The sequence below is a fragment of the Oncorhynchus mykiss genome, chromosome 15 (genome assembly GCF_013265735.2).
Source record: "Oncorhynchus mykiss isolate Arlee chromosome 15, USDA_OmykA_1.1, whole genome shotgun sequence".
Taxonomy (NCBI): Eukaryota; Metazoa; Chordata; class Actinopteri; order Salmoniformes; family Salmonidae; genus Oncorhynchus; species Oncorhynchus mykiss.
In genome coordinates, this window is record NC_048579.1 from 36,371,774 (window position 1) to 36,388,268 (window position 16,495).

The 16,495-nt window shown below is 44.2% G+C and overlaps 1 protein-coding gene across 4 annotated transcripts in view; it reads right to left on the minus strand.

The window, feature by feature from the left end:
• LOC110490717 (supervillin) overlaps positions 1–16,495 on the minus strand; it is a 146,894-nt gene that overhangs the window by 56,336 nt on the left and 74,063 nt on the right. For all 4 annotated transcript variants that reach the window (XM_036944313.1, XM_036944314.1, XM_036944315.1 and 1 more), the window contains 6 exons: positions 13,010–13,074; positions 12,577–12,713; positions 11,582–11,735; positions 9,706–9,885; positions 7,030–7,612; positions 3,542–3,767 (listed from right to left, as the gene is read on the minus strand). In XM_036944313.1, the coding sequence (XP_036800208.1) occupies positions 3,542–3,767; positions 7,030–7,612; positions 9,706–9,885; positions 11,582–11,735; positions 12,577–12,713; positions 13,010–13,074 (1,345 nt within the window). The remainder of the gene's footprint in view (positions 1–3,541; positions 3,768–7,029; positions 7,613–9,705; positions 9,886–11,581; positions 11,736–12,576; positions 12,714–13,009; positions 13,075–16,495) is intronic.

Below are 16,495 nucleotides of genomic sequence, written 5' to 3' on the forward strand. Positions count from 1 at the left end.
ATCACAGGTACAGGTACAGGATGGCAACAACAACTGCCAGAGTTACACCAGGATGGCACAATCCCTCCATCAGTGCTCAAACTGTCCGCAATAGGCTGAGAGAGGCTGGACTGAGGGCTTGTAGGCCTATTGAAAGGCAGGTCCTTACCAGACGTCACCGGCAACAACGTCGCCTATGGATACAAACCCACCGTCGCTGGACCAGACAGGATTGGCAAAAAGTGCTCTTCACTGACGAGTCACGGTTTTGTCTCATCGGGGGTGATGGTCAGATTCACGTTTATTGTCGAAGGAATGAGCGTTACACCGAGACCTGTACTCTGGAGCAGGATCGATTTGGAGGTGAAGGGTCCGTCATGGTCTGGGGCGGCGTGTCACAGCATCATCGGACTGGGCTTGTCGTCATTGCAGGAAATCTCAATGTTGTGCGTTACTGGGAAGACATCCTCCTCCCTCATGTGGTACACTTCCTGCAGGCTCATCCTGACATGATCCTCCAGCATAACAATGCCACCAGCCATACTGCTCGTTCTGTGCGTGATTTCCTGCAAGACAGGAATGTCAGTGTTCTGCCATGGCCAGCAAAGAGCCCGGATCTCAATCCCATTGAGCACTACTGGGACCAGTTGGATCGGCGGGTGAGGGCTAGGGCTAGCCCCAGAAATGTCCTGGAACTTGGAGGTGCCTTGGTGGAAGAGTGGGGTAACATCTCACAGTAAGAACTGCAGTACTGCAGTACTTAATGCAGCTGGTGGCCACAAAAGATACTCACTGTTACTTTTGATTTTGACCCCCCTTTTGTTCAGGGACACATTATTACATTTCTGTTAGTCACATGTCTGTGGAACTTGTTCAGTTTATGTCTCAGTTGGTGAATCTTAATATGTTCATACAGATATTTACACATGTTAAGTTTGCTGAAAATAAATGCAGTTGACAGTGAGAGGACATTTTTTTCCCCCTGAGTTTATACACATTACCGTTCAAAAGTTTGGGTTCACTTAGAAATGTCCTTATTTTTAAAGAAAATCACATTTTCTGTCCATTAAAATAAGATAAATTTATCAGAAATACAGTGTAATTTCTAATGTTGTAATTATCTACATAGGCGTACAGAGGCCCATTATCAGCAACCATCACTCCTGTGTTCCAATAGCACGTTGTGTTAGCGAATCCAAGTTTATCATTTAAAAGGCTAATTTATCATTAGAAAACCCTTTTGTAATTATGTTAGCACAGTTGAAAACTGTTATTCTGATTAAAGAAGCAATAAAACTGGCCTTCTTTAGACTAGTTCAGTATCTGGAGCATCAGCATTGTTGGGTTCGATTACAGGCTCAAAATGTCCAGAAACAAATGACTTGCTTCTGAAACTCAGACTATTCTTGTTTTGAGAAATGAAGGCTATTCCATGTGAGAAATTGCCAAGAAACTGACGATCTCATTCAACTCGGTGTACTACTCCCTTCACAGAACAGCACAAACTGGCTCTAACCAGAATATAAAGAGTGGGAGGCCCCGGTGCACCACTGAGCAAGAGGACAAGTACATTACAGTGTCTAGTTTGAGAAACAGACGTCTTACAAGTCCTCAACTGGCAGCTTCATTAAATAGTACTCGCAAAACACCAGTCTCAACGTCAACAGTGAAGAGGCGACTCCGGGATGCTGGCCTTCTAGGCAGAGACTCTGTGTTCTTTGGCCCATCTTCATCTTTTCTTTTTATTGGCCAGTCTGAGATATGGCTTTTTCATTGCAACTCTGCCTAGATGCCAGCATCCCGGAGTTGCCTCTTCACTGTTGACGTTGAGACTGGTGTTTTGTGAGTACTATTTAATGAAGCTGCCATTTGAGGACTTGTGAGGTGTTTGTTTCTCAAACTAGACACTAGTGTACTTGTCCTCTTGCTCAGTTGTGCACCGGGGCCTCCCATTCCACTTTCTATGGAATAGCATTCATTTCTCAGAACAAGAATAGACTGACGTTTTTCAGAAGAAAGTTATTTGTTTCTTGCTAATTCGAGCCTGTAATCGAACCCACAAATGCTGACGCTCCAGATACTCAACTAGTGCAGTGCTTGTTTAAATCAACACAACCGTTTTCAGCTGTGCTAACATAATTGCAAAATGGTTTTCTAACAACGTCTACACTGTATTTCTGATCAATTTGATGGTATTTTAAAATGGACAAAAAAATGTGCTTTTCTTTAAAAAACAAGGACATTTCTAAATGACCCTAAACCTTTGAACGGTAGTGTATATATATGGGGGATTGGAAATGATGCAGACAATTACATTGATAGAAGCCACAATCTATTTGCAATATTAAAGCGGATCTATCCCCGCCCCCCAAAAATGCAATAATAATAAAATGTCCCAGTTCTTCCATGGTCTGCATACTCAGACATGTCACCCATTGAGCATGTTTGGGATGCTCTGGATTGACGTGTTCGAAAGCATGTTCCAGTTCCCGCCAATATCCAGCAACATCGCACAGACATTGAAGAGGAGTGGGTCAACATTCCACAATCCACAATCAACAACCGCTGCATGAGGCAAATGTTGGTTTCTGCAGATGCTGTCTTTCTGATGCACACCCCTACCCTTTTTAAAAAGATATCTGTGGCAAATAGATCTAGGTCTGTTTTCCAATTCATGTGAAATCCGTAGATTAGGTCCTAATGAATTTATTTCTGATTTCCTTATATGAACTGCAACTCAGTAAAATCTAGGAATTTATTGCATTTTAAGTTTATATTTTTGTTCAGTATAATTTCCTCCTTATCAGAGAGATGAGGGATGGGGTTAGAGCTGAGCAGCTCTCTCTCTCTCTTCTGCCGACCATCACTGCGGTCTTCCTCCTTGGGTGCTCACAGCTCTAACCAACCAACCGACCTACCGCCCAAAACAAATCCCTTTAACTCACGTCAAAACGCACCCAGGGCTGCCTCGCTTTCTCTCTCGCTCTTTCCTTCCATCGGTCTTGCAACCTACATTCCACAATGAGAGTCAAGGTAAGTCTCTAACTCTCTCCCATCTCTCTCGAACATACTAATATAAGGACAAGAAAATAAAACACTACATCTTATCATTTTGACCTCATGCAGATCAAAAAGTCCACAAGCGTAAACATACTGACTGAGTCAGTGCCAATATCCAACAGGAGTCACACTGCATTCAAAAAACACAGCCCAATCAGACAATGATTCAGAGAATGTCATATGCTCACACACATAGTGTACAAAGAATGACCAAAACTGCCTTGCCAAAAATGATTCATTACACTTAGGATCATGTATCAATACACCCAGTCACTACAAAGATACAGGCGCCCATCCTAACATAGTTGCCGGAGAGGAAGGAAACCGCTCAGGGATTTCACCATGAGAAGAAAGGTGACTTTAAAACAGAGTTTAATGCCTGTGAAATGGGAAACCGGAGGATGGTGAGCAAAACATGCGGTCTAGAGACAACTGCCTAGATACAAAAGGCTTTCCCTAATCAACCAGGGTTTCTTTGATGAGAAAAAGAAAATGAACTCACCTGTCTTTGATGGACATCTGTCTAGCCGACATGGCTTCTGAGAGCTCTATGTCCTCTTGCTCAGACTGGACCAGGCTGTGTGTGTGTCCCAGACCACTGCTGCCGTCCGTGTGTGTGTCCGCCCCGCCCAGCTCCCGAGCCTGAGGCAGCAGTGTGTGTGGAGAGAGAGATGCACTTCTTAGCTGCTCTGCTGCTCTCGATGATGACACACTAGAGTCTGGCAGCTCTGCACACACACAGGAAGGCGTTAGTAGAGCTCCCCTAGCACAATCATGTTTGCAAACACACTTATCAAAAATCTCTAAAACAGCTGTAGAAAAGCATAACACTCTGAAAATGTTAAAACCCTCCGCCCTGTTGCTCTTCTAGTTGTGTACAGCGAACCTCCCTCTACAGAAGCCACACCATAAGAGAGTCTCTCGCTCTCGGCTGGTCCGTGCCCTAACAGGCTGCGAGAAAAGCCAAACGCTGATACAGACTGACAAGACAAAACAGGGGAGAGCTTGCTAGAGTCTGCGCCCAGAGTGAATCGTCAAATAAGGGAAAGCTTGAAAACCACAGACACTGCGTGTGAACATAATTCAGAGACACAGGAAGTTTTTTTTTTGATGAGAGAGATACAGCATCTCTGGTATATCTGCAGCTTAACACTTAAGTTTACACTGTGTCGTACGTAGTATTGGCTATGTTGATGTTTTTTGCGAGTAGTCTACCTGGATTTCATTTACAACAGGAGCCATAGTGGGAGTACCAAGGGGGAAATAAATGTATTTGATTGAGCTAATGTGATCTGTCAGATGGTCGGCATCGGAAATAATTTCATAACTCTCTCCCACAAACACACAGCCAAGCGATGATCAGAATTATTGGCACCATTGATAAAGAGGAGCAAAAAAGACTGTATAAAATAAATAAAACAAATACTGAGGTATATTTTATGCTGAAAATTATACTAATACAATTGCTCAGAGAAATAGATTGTGTATAAGTCATAAAAACAAATCTAAAAAACATTGGGGGTTAAAATGATTGGGACCCCTGTTTTCAATACTCTTTCACCCTCCCGTTACGAGGATAAAGACAGCGAGCCTCTTTCAGAAAACAACGAGATTGGAGAGCACGTTGGGAAAGATGTTAGACCATTACTCTGTAGAGAACAGGGGTTGAATAGTAATTGACTCAATTCATTTTAGCTTAATTTGTAAAAAAATAAAAATACAAAAATAAAAATCCACTTTGACATTATGGGGTATTGTGTATAGGCCAGCTACAAAATCCTTGATATCCTTTGTTTGTGCTTATGGATTGCCCTCTTCAATTCAAACCATAGGTTTTCAATGGGGTTTAAGTCCAGAGACTGAAACAACCCTTCCTCCCTCACACTCTTTGACCTTTTGAAGTTTTGTTGTGTTACAGTCTGAATTTAAAATGGATTACATTTAGATTTTGTAGCTGGCCTATACACAATACCCCATAATGTCAAAGTGGATTTTTATTTTTTTTAATTTTTTTTGACAAATTAAGCTAAAATGTATTGAGTCAATAACTATTCAACCCCTGTGTTATGGGAAGCCTAACTACATTTAGGAGTAAACATTTGCTTAACAAGTCACAAAATAAGTTGAATGGACTGTGTGCAATAATAGTGTTTAACATAGTTTTTTTATGACTACCTCATCTCTGTACCACACAAATTATTTTTAAAGGTCCCTAAATTTCAAACACAGATTCAACCACAAAGACCAGAGAGATTGTCGCAAAGAAGGGCACCTATTGGTAAATGGGTAAAAAAAAAAAAACACACAAAAAGCAGACATTGAATATCTCTTTGAGCATGGTGAAGTTAGAATTTACACTGGTGTATCAATACACCCAGTCACTACACAGATACAGGCGCTCTTCCTAACTCGGAGAGGAAGGAAACCGTTCAGGGATTTCACCATGAGGCCAATGGTGACTTTAAAACAGTTAAAAGCTGAGGATGCATCAACAACATTGTAGTTACTCTACAATACTAACCTAATTGACAGAGCGAAAAGAAGGAAGCCTGTAACAGAATAAAAATATTCCAAAACATGCATCCTGTTTGCAACAAGGCCCTCAAGTAATACTGCAAAAATAATGTGGCAAAGGAATTCACTTTTTCTCCTGAGTACCAAAATCCAATACAACACATAACTGAGTACCACTCTCCATATTTTCAAGTATCATGTTATGGTTATGCTTGTAATAGTTAAGGACTGGGGAATTTTTACGGATTAAAAAAAACAGAGTGGAGGTAAACACAGGCAAAATCCTAGAGGAAAAGTTGGCTCAGTTTACTTTCCACCAGACACTGGGAGATGAATTCAGCTTTCAGCTGGACAATAACCTAAAACAAAAGGCAGAATCTACACAGGAGTTGCTTACAAAGACAGTGAATGTTCCCGAGTGGCCGTGTTACAGTTTTAACTTAAATCTGCTTGAAAATCTATGGCAAGACATGACAATGGTTGCCTAGCAATGATCAACAACCAACTTGACAGAGTTGCAGAATCCAGGTGTGGAAAGCTGTTAAAGAGACTTACCCAGAAAGGCTCACAGCTGTAATCGCTGCCAAAGATGATTCAAACATGTACTCTCAGGGGGTCGAATACCTTTTTAATCAAGATATATTTGTTTACAAATGTTATAATTATTCTTCCACTTTGATAATTTAATCCCACCTTTTAATACAACAAAATGGGAAAAGTTAAAGGGTGTGAATACTTCGTGAAGGCACTGTATGTATGCATGTACAGTTGAAGTCGAAAGTTTACATACACAGACAGTTTAAATGTATTTGGCTAAGGTGTATGTAAACTTCCGACTTCAACTGTATGTGTGTGTGTGAGCAAGCGCGAGAGAGAGAGAGAGTGGAGAATTTCTAAGAATTTGATGTGGATTTTTTAAAGCATGAGCGAAAGAGAGGCAGAGTGAGAGAAAGTGAAAGACTAACAGAAAAGACCACCCTTCCTCCCTCCTTCCCCCTGTCAGACCACAGCCCCTGGAAGCTTGTCTCACCAGCATTGCTGGGGAGTAGTGAACTACATGTCATTTAACTACATTTTTGTTGGTAGTAGAACTAAACTTCAATCGTGTTGGTGTTTTCAGTAGTTAATTACTTTTTGTTGTTGTAGCGATGTAGCCAACTACTGGAACTACACACTACTTGTTCTGCAAAAATAAACAATAATATGGGTGTGGAAGATTTTCCTTTCTTTGTTGGCACCAGACCTGCCAGAATTCTCACTTGAAACATAGTTTCTGTGTTTAATAGGCTAAACTACACATTCTGTTAACATCTGACTGCAGAGTGATCTGTTCTTGCAATTTGTACTCCATGACATTTCAATATGATAATTTATCTCTATATTTTTCTTAAGGGCAGCTTCAGTGTAGCTTACTTATTCCAGTGTGAAGTAGTTGGTAGCTTGGTAAACTATATTTTCAGAATAGCTTCTGCTTACCAGTGCTGATGACCTTTGATCTGTGTCCGTCTGGGTCCTGGAGGTCTAATGATGACTGTCTCAGATAGCCCCTCTGCTCCTGGTGCTGCCTGTGGTCCTGGTGGAGACCACCACCACCAGTCTCTGTCCCCTTCAACACACGCTGGGGCTCCACACCCTCACCACCACCCAACCTGGCCAAACGCTGGTCCTCCTCCCATTCCCTCTCACCAGACCAGGCCTGAGGCATGGGGGCCTTTCTGACACCTCCCTCCGGAGAGGGCAACTTTCTCTTCCCTCCCCACAGATCGCCCTCCTCTCCCTGGGGGAGGATGGTGGTTGAGTCAGTCTGGTTCGCCTGGAGATCCAGAGAGGCTTGGTGGTGGGGGCCAGGCACAGACCTCCAGACGGCATTGGAGGGTTCTGTGATCTGGGTGGGAGGGCTAGGGTGGTGGGGGATGTACCTTTCGCAGTACCCAGGGTTGGGTGCCTCTGCTGGGCTACCCCCACCCCCAGTGGCTAAGTGGATGTCCCCTGCGTGGTCTGTGGCCCCAGGTCTGAGGGCAGATGAGAATAGCTGGCCCAACTTGGCCCCGTTATGGATCTGGGTCGAGGGAAAAGGGCGAGAGCGAGAGAGAGAGAGAGCGAGAGACAAGAGCGCGGGATGAGAGAGGCAGAGAGAGAAAACAAAGTCAGCTAGAGGGGACAAAGTCTGCTGAACAACGTCTGCTGAAGTTCCCTCAGCAGATGAGCCCGTCTGCCTAGTAATAGTGAGGCAGCAGGCTAACCAACAGACAATGGAACTAAAAGCTGAATAATCACAGGCTGAGCACTTCCTGTGTGGATCAAAAGGACTGCAGTTTGCCTAGCCAATCACGGCCCACCCCCTGACAACCACAAAGCACAATGAATCCAGGGTCATATTCATTGGGCACCAAACAGAAGCAAACTGACCCAAAAAAGGTAGTGACTTGTTTATGTTTTTGGTTACAAAACGTTTTGCTACAGTGTGCACTTATGAATGCGACGCAGCTGCTGCAACAGTCTGTGAAGCAAAGGATGAGTCCAGCCACACACACACTCTCCCTCCCGCTCTATTCACAGAATCATGCTCTAATAATAACACTGAATCAGTAGACATTGACACAATCGTCCATTCATTTAGGACTGACCCACAAATGTCACTTTTCAACGGAGAAAAAAAACTGACAATTTCTCTGATGTTAATCAAAAACGCTAACATCTAAAGTCATACACTTTTATGAATCATCTCATCTTTGTTGTTACATAACTTACATATCCTGTTGTGGTGTAAACAGAATCAAGTTAAAGGACATTCCTCATCTTCTAAGTCGAAGGACAAACCTAGAAATCACTTTCACAACACACATAACAGAAAACTAACTAATGTATTTCATCTGAGGTAATCAGCTCAGATTACAACAATGTACTGTACATTTACAGTGCTGTACTCTTTATGAGAGGAAAGTAGGCAGACCTCAATGCTGTCTGAACAAGCTGTACTCAAACGTTGATACCATTTAGGAGTGAATAATGTTAAGACTTCACTGTCTGTGTCAACCCTATACTGTATGGCTCACTAACTACAGTCTCAAGAAGCCCGTTCCTTCATTCATCCCTCTCTTTCAGTCACAACAACCTTGTTTCTAACAGTGACTGGTGAGAGATCAACATCGGCTGATAAACTGCAGTCAGACCATCCCTCCATTCAGAGAATGAACAAGGGAGCAGCTTTTTATTCTCTTCCCTTTTCCTCTCCTCTCCCACAGAGGGTCTTGCTTATGCCAAAGAGCAGCTCAGTGAAATAGCGCCTGCAACCCAAATGGCACCCTATTCCCCATTTAGTGCACTACTTTGGACAGCGCCCCAAAAGTAGTGCAACAGTGGAGGCTGCTGAGGAGAGGACGGCTCATAATGACGTCCGGAACGGAGTAAATGGAATGGCATCAAATACATGTAAACCATAAATGTGATACCATTCCACTAATTACGCTCCAGCCATTACCACCAGCCCGCCCTCCCCAATTAAGGTGCCACCATCCTCCTGTGTCGCGCACTATATTGGGAATAGAGTGCCATTTGGGAGAAACCATGCCCAGCCTTCGTCCGCACATCATCACACAACAATCTCTTAATTGACATCACAGGCCAATCAGGGAGATAGCACTTGTGTCTTGTGCTCTAATTAAATGAGGCTTTCTTCAAAAGCTGCTCCGGCATGCGATGACAATGTGTTTCGCTTTCAAATGAAGCAGCCTCAGATTCATTAGAAGAGCATCAGTAAATGATCCATAGATTCTCTAAGTTATTGTATGCTATTGCTATTTTATTCACGGAACTAACAAAAGCAAACTATTCATGTTTACTAATGAATCTGATCTTTTCATTTTGGTCACGCACATACGGACAAAGCTGGTGTTGCCAAGAGCCAAGCATAGCTCCAGATGCATTAGCCTCCACTCCACACTGGTACTAAACACACAATGGGTGATGTTGAACGTCAATAAAGGGGGATAAGAGGCTTGAATCAATGTTGAACTAGATAAGGGACAGCACTATATATAAGAAGGGTTATGGATAGTATACGATTACAGCGACAATCACCACGATGACCCCGTCACACACGAATACAGTCAGAACCCCCCTGCTATAATATCTGCTCCATTGTCTCCCTACCTGCTCCAGGTCTCCCAGGGTGATGGGCTGGGTCTGGTAACGGGCGTTGGCCCTGCGCCCCCTGCTGTCCGGCCTGGTGCGGATCACCCTGGTGGCTGGCTGGGCCAGCCTGTTGAACAGAGCCATCTTCTCTGCCAAGCTTAAGGTGGACAGATCCGGCTCTGCGTCCCCCTGGCCCTGCTGGGTTTTTGATTTGATTTAATTTACTTGACACATGGCCGATACAACGCATTTCAAACCACCGAAGAGAAAACACAAACTTTTAAAAGTGTACGTTCTGGCTGGAAGGCAGGATAGGATTGGCATACTGATGATGATACATACACCAGATTATAAATACACTGCTCAAAAAAATAAAGGGAACACTAAAATAACATCCTAGATCTGAATTAATGAAATAGTCTTATTAAATACATTTTTCTTTACGTAGTTGAATTTGGAGTCACACTCCAAATTAAAGTGGAAAACCACACTACAGGCTGATCCAACTTTGATGTCATGTCCTTAAAACAAGTCAAAATGAGGCTCAGTAGTGTGTGTTGCCGCCACATGCCTGTATGACCTCACTACAAGCCTGGGCATGCTCCTGATGAGGTGGTGGATGGTCTCCTGAGGGATCTCCTCCCAGACCTGGACTAAAGCATCCGCCAACTCCTGGACAGTCTGTGGTGCAACGTGGCGTTGGTGGATGGAGCGAGACATGATGTCCCAGATGTGCTCAATTGGATTCAGGTCTGGGGAACGGGCGGGCCAGTCCATAGCATCAATGCCTTCCTCTTGCAGGAACTGCTGACACACTCCAGCCACATGAGGTCTAGCATTGTCTTGCATTAGGAGGAACCCAGGGCCAACCGCACCAGCAAATGGTCTCACAAGGGGTCTGAGGATCTCATCTCGGTACCTAATGGCAGTCAGGCTACCTCTGGCGAGCACATGGAGGGCTATGCGGCCCCCCAAAGAAATGCCACCCCACACCATGACTGACCCACCGCCAAACCGGTCATGCTGGAGGATGTTGCAGGCAGCAGAACGTTCTCCACGGCGTCTCCAGACTCTGTTACGTCTGTCACATGTGCTCAGTGTGAACCTGCTTTCATCTGTGAAGAGCACAGGGCGCCAGTGGCGAATTTGCCAATCTTGGTGTTCTCTGGCAAATGAAAAATGTCCTGCACGGTGTTGGGCTGTAAGCACAACCCCCACCTGTGGACGTCAGGCCCTCATACCACCCTCATGGAGTCTGTTTCTGACCGTTTGAGCAGACACATGCACATTTGTGGCCTGCTGGTGGTCATTTTTCAGGGCTCTGGCAGTGCTCCTCCTTGCACAAAGGCGGAGGTAGCGGTCCTGCTGCTGGGTTGTTGCCCTCCTACACCCTCCTCCACGTCTCCTGATGTACTGGCCTGTCTCCTGGTAGCGCCTCCATGCTCTGGACACTACGCTGACAGACACAGCAAACCTTCTTGCCACAGCTCGCATTGATGTGCCATCCTGGATGAGCTGCACTACCTGAGCCACTTGTGTGGTTTGTAGACTCCGTCTCATGCTACCACTAGAGTGAAAGCACCACCAGCATTCAAAAGTGACCAAAACATCAGCCAGGAAGCATAGGAACTGAGAAGTGGTCTGTGGTCACCACCTGCACAACCACTCCTTTATTGGGGGTGTCTTGCTAATTGCCTATAATTTCCACCTGTTGTCTATTCCAATTGCACAACAGCATGTGAAATTTATTGTCAATCAGTGTTGCTTCCTAAGTGGACAGTTTTATTTCACAGAAGTGTGATTGACTTGGAGTTACATTGTGTTGTTTAAGTGTTCCCTTTATTTTTTTGAGCAGTGTATATTAATACAATACGCATCATTCATGAATACATACATGATACTGGGTCTGGGGCTGGTTCTCCTCAGGAGAAGAAGTCTGGAGGAGCTTGGAGGACGTACGCTGGGCCTCTCTCTGGACCTCTGGTGCATTATGGGTCTGCCTGGCCTGCTCCCTGGCTGCAGCACTCTCCTGTGAGGACGCATGCAGGCTGGGAGGAGGAATTACACACAGATAGGGAGATGGGGGGGAGAAAATGAACAGGAAGGCAGGCTAGTTCATGAAGGCCAGGACCATGCTACACAGACAGAAAGGGTGTACAGTCCAGTGCATAGCCTACAAAATGTGGACAAATGCAGTATCATTGTAATGACCGGTTGACAAAGCACAATTTCTATGCTCCATCTTTTGAGGAGGTTGTAGGAGATCCTGGATACCACAAAATTGACAATGGTGTAACATCATAACGTGTAGAGAAAAGGGAAAATAGAGTAATAGGTGCAACAGATTTTACATGCAAGTTGTTCCCTCAAATTACACAAGGGGGTGCCAAACACCCCTCCTGACCTCGTGAGAACAGATTGATGGTTGAAATTTCAGCAAAGGTTAATATAATTACACACAGACAAACACTCTGATTGGACCAAATGCTCCATCAACGATATCTCCGTCATGATGGAGCCAGTAAACAACCAACGATGCAATGATGAGCAAATTATGTCAGGAAAAAAAAAGTTGTTTGAAGAAACGTAATTGTTGTTGTAATATCGCAAATGGCTGTGAGAGTTTGACCGTTAAAGGATTCCAGCTTTAAATGAAGGCAGTTCACTTCACAATAGAATAGTGAGTATAATGTAAATGGAGTGTTTATAAGCTGCTATAAACTGTTTATATTGTGTTAAGTGTTTATAAGCTTCAGTGGATCCTTACTATGTTTCAGTGTCAAGCCCTTGGTAAGTCAAACCGAGGTGACTGTTTTAAGGCAAAATGACGCAAGGCAGAAAGGTAACAACAGATGGAGGAATGGAGAGGCAGGTATAGTTGGGACTTACGTGGCAGCAATGACCACCTCCTCAGTAGTGACTGGCTGGGTATGGGAGCGGTCCTGGGTGCGTCTCAGTCGCCTCTCCATGGCCACGTTCCGTGATGGGGGTTTTGGGGAGCCCCCATCCGTGTTCCTCTCCAACTCCTGGGGAGGCCATGCAGGGAGACCAGAGTCATCTTCCATGTTTTCAAACCCATTCAAAGCTCAAACTCTGTATTAAGGGAATAGATTGATACTTCAATAGAAAAGAGTAAGAGAGGGCCACCCGGGTGGCGCAGTGGGCTAATGCACTGCATCGCAGGGCTAGCTGTGCCACCATTCTGGGTTCGAGCCAAGGCTCTGTCGCAGCCGGCCGCGACCTGGGAGGCCCATGGGGCGACACACAATTGGCGACCAGGTCGCCAGGTGTAAGGTGTTTCCTCCGACACATTGGTGCATACCCTGAAGAGAGAACGCTTGGCTGCAACACTCAGCTTGGCCCGCTCATCCAATTTCTCTTCATCGGCTAGAGAGAGAGAGACGGAGAGATAGGCAAAAAAAAAAAAGGGAGAAAGAGGGGAAGGAAGAGAGAGAGAGAAAGATTAATATCACAAGGAAAATTCCAAGTGTCTCAAATAGAGCGAGAGTCTGAGAACCTTGAAAACCAATTCCCATAATAAAAACAGCATGCTTGAATCCTTTAAAACCTACTTAGTGTGTTCCACCGGTAGTGAAGTAAGTACTAAATGCCAGTACAATGGCTGCAATTTGAGTTAGATCTCACAGCTTGTGCTGCGAAGTACTACAGGCCAAAGGTTTATAATCATCATGATGGTCACCATCTGTAATGTCTATAGAACAAAGACAAGCGAGATTTCCATGTGGTGTGAGTGACTGCAGTGGAGACAGAGCCAGACATACAGTGTTTCCCCTATATTAATTCAGCAGCAGTGGCCCACCATTTGTTTTATATAAAGTGCCTTCAGAAAGTTCACACCCCTTTACTTTTTTCACATTTTGTTGTGTTACATCGCGCCGACAGGAATAAACATCTCCGGTAAGAAGAAGGGCGGAGGTGTATGTTTCAAGATTAACGACTCATGGTTTAATTGTAACAACATGTCCTTTTGTTCACCTGACCTAGAATTCCTCACAATCAAACGCCAACTGAATTATCTCCCAAGATAACTCTCCTCGGTTATTGTCAGAGCCGTATATCCCCTCGCAAGTGGATACCAATACGACCATCAAGGAACTTCAAACTGGAAACCATATATCCTGAGGCTGCGTTTATTGTAGCTGGAGATTTTAACAAAGCTAATTTGAGAACAAGGCTACCTAAATTCTATCAGCGTATTGTTTGCAGTACACGGGCGAGTAACACGCTCGACCATTGCTACTCTAACTTCCGCGATGCATACAAGGCCCTCCCCCTCCCTCCTTTTGGCAAATCTGACTCCATCTTGTTGCTCACCTCCTATAGGCAGAAACTAAAACAGGAAGCGCGCGTGCTTAGGTCCATCCAACGCTGGTCTGACCAATCGGATTCCACGCAAAAGATTGCTGGGATATGTTCCAGGTAGCCTCAGAGAACAACATTGACGTATACGCTGACTCGGTGAGCGAGTTTATAAGGAAGTGTATAGGAGATGTTGTACCCACTGTGACTATTAAAACCTTTAATTATGGCAAGGCAACTGGGAATATGGCCGAATACAAACAGTGTAGTTATCCCCTCCGTAAGGGAGTGTGGTGTCAGGAAAATAACCTCTCACTCAATGTCAGCAAAACAAAATAAATTATTGTGGACTTCAGGAAACAGCAAAGGGAGCACCCCCCTATCCACATCGACAGGGCATAAGTGGGGAAGGTGGTAAGTTTTATGTTCGTCGGTGTACATACATATCACCGACAAACTGAAATGGTCCACACACACAGGCAGTGTGGTGAAGAAGGCGCAATAGCGCCTTTTCAACCTCAGGAGGCTGAAAAAAGTGTGGCTTGTCTGCAAAAACCCTCTAACTTTTACAGGTGCATAATTAAGAGCATATTGTCAGGCTGTATCACCGCCTGGTACAGCAACAACCACAGTGCTCTCCAGAGGGTGGTGCGGTCTGCACAACGCATCACCAGGGGCAAACTACCTGCCCTCCAGGACACCTACAACACCCGATGTCACATAAAAAGATAATCAAGGACAATAACCACCCAAGCCAATGCCTGTTCACCCCACTTCCATCCAGAAGGCGAAGTCAGTACAGGTGTATCAAAGCTGGGATAGAGAGATTGAAAAACAGCTTCTATATCAAGGCCATCAGATTGTTAAACAGCCATCACTAGCACCGAGAGGCGGCTGCCTACCTACAGACTTGATATCATTGGCCACTTTAATAAATGGAACACTAGTCACTCGCATTACTTATCTCATATGTATATACTGTATCCTACACTATCTATTCTATAGTATCTATTGCATCTTAGCCGCTCTGTCACTGCTCATTTACAAATGTTATATTTATATATTCTTATCCCATTCCTTTACTAGATTGTGTATATCAGGTTTCGTTGTGGAATTGTTAGATATTACGTTTTGTTGTGGAATTGTTATATATGACCTGATAGACACTGATGTACTGTCAGATCTAGAAGCACTAGCATTTCACAATAAATCAGCTAACTGTCGGGTCTAGAAGCACACTCACAATAACGTCTGCTAACTGTTGGATCTAGAAGCACACTCACAATAACATCTGCTAACTGTCGGATCTAGAAGCACACTCACAATAACATCTGCTAACTGTCGGATCTAGAAGCACACTCACAATAACATCTGCTAACCATGTGTATGTGACCAATAAAACTTGATTTGAGCCCAGATCTACCCAGCACCGGTCTACCCAGCACCGGTCTACCCAGCACCTAATTGACAGAGTGAAAAGAAGGAAGCCTGTACAGAATACAAATATTCCCAAAAATAGCACTAAAATAAAATAATTGGCAAAGCAATTTACTTTTTGTCCTGAAAATAAAGGGTATGCTAGTAATCCTTAAGAAATGGGGAGTTTTTCTAGATACAAAATAAATGGATTGGAAATAGTGAGGCAGAATCCTTTCTACCAGACACAGGGAGATGAATATACCTTTCAGCAGGACAATGATCTAAAACACAAGGCCATTCTACACTGGAGTTGCTTACCAAAAAGACAGTAAATGTTCCTGAGTTGCCAAGCTACAGTTTTCACTTAAATCTACATGAACATCTATGGCAAGACCTGAACATGGCTGTCTAGTAATGAATAACAATCAATTTGACAGAGCTTGAAGAAATTTCAAAACAATAAAAATGGGCAAATGTTGCACAATCCAGGTGTGGAAAGCTCTTAGAGACAACCAGAAAGACTCACAGTAGTAATGTAAATTAGATTTCTGTATTTAATGTGAGAACAACTAGCATCACCAGAAACCACCACCACCCCCCCCCCCCCCCCCCCCCCCCCCCCTACCCCTGCCGAAAACATTCCTAGGGGAAACACTGCATACAGGTGTGATCTCAGAGGGTTACAGGGAATGGCACCTTTGACCAGGGCCAACAGGGCTTTGGTCAAAAGTAGTGCACTATAAATGGGAATAGGGTGCCATTTTGGACACAAAAGAGAAATACCACAGGACATCACTATGGAAGCATCCCCTTTTGGCTGACGCTGCGCTACACTGCTGACTGACTAACTGATGGTGGGTATTAACCATGTGTGTGAGTGTGTGTATAATTATAGGAACCAGATGGATGTATGGATGTATAGTGCTCTGCTCTATAGAACAATAGCTGTGTTACGTACAGTTGAGAATGACACAAATATTAATTTTCACAAAGTCTGCTGCCTCAGTTTGTATGATGGCAACTTGCATATACTCCAGAATGTTATGGAGAGTGATCAGATTCATTGTAA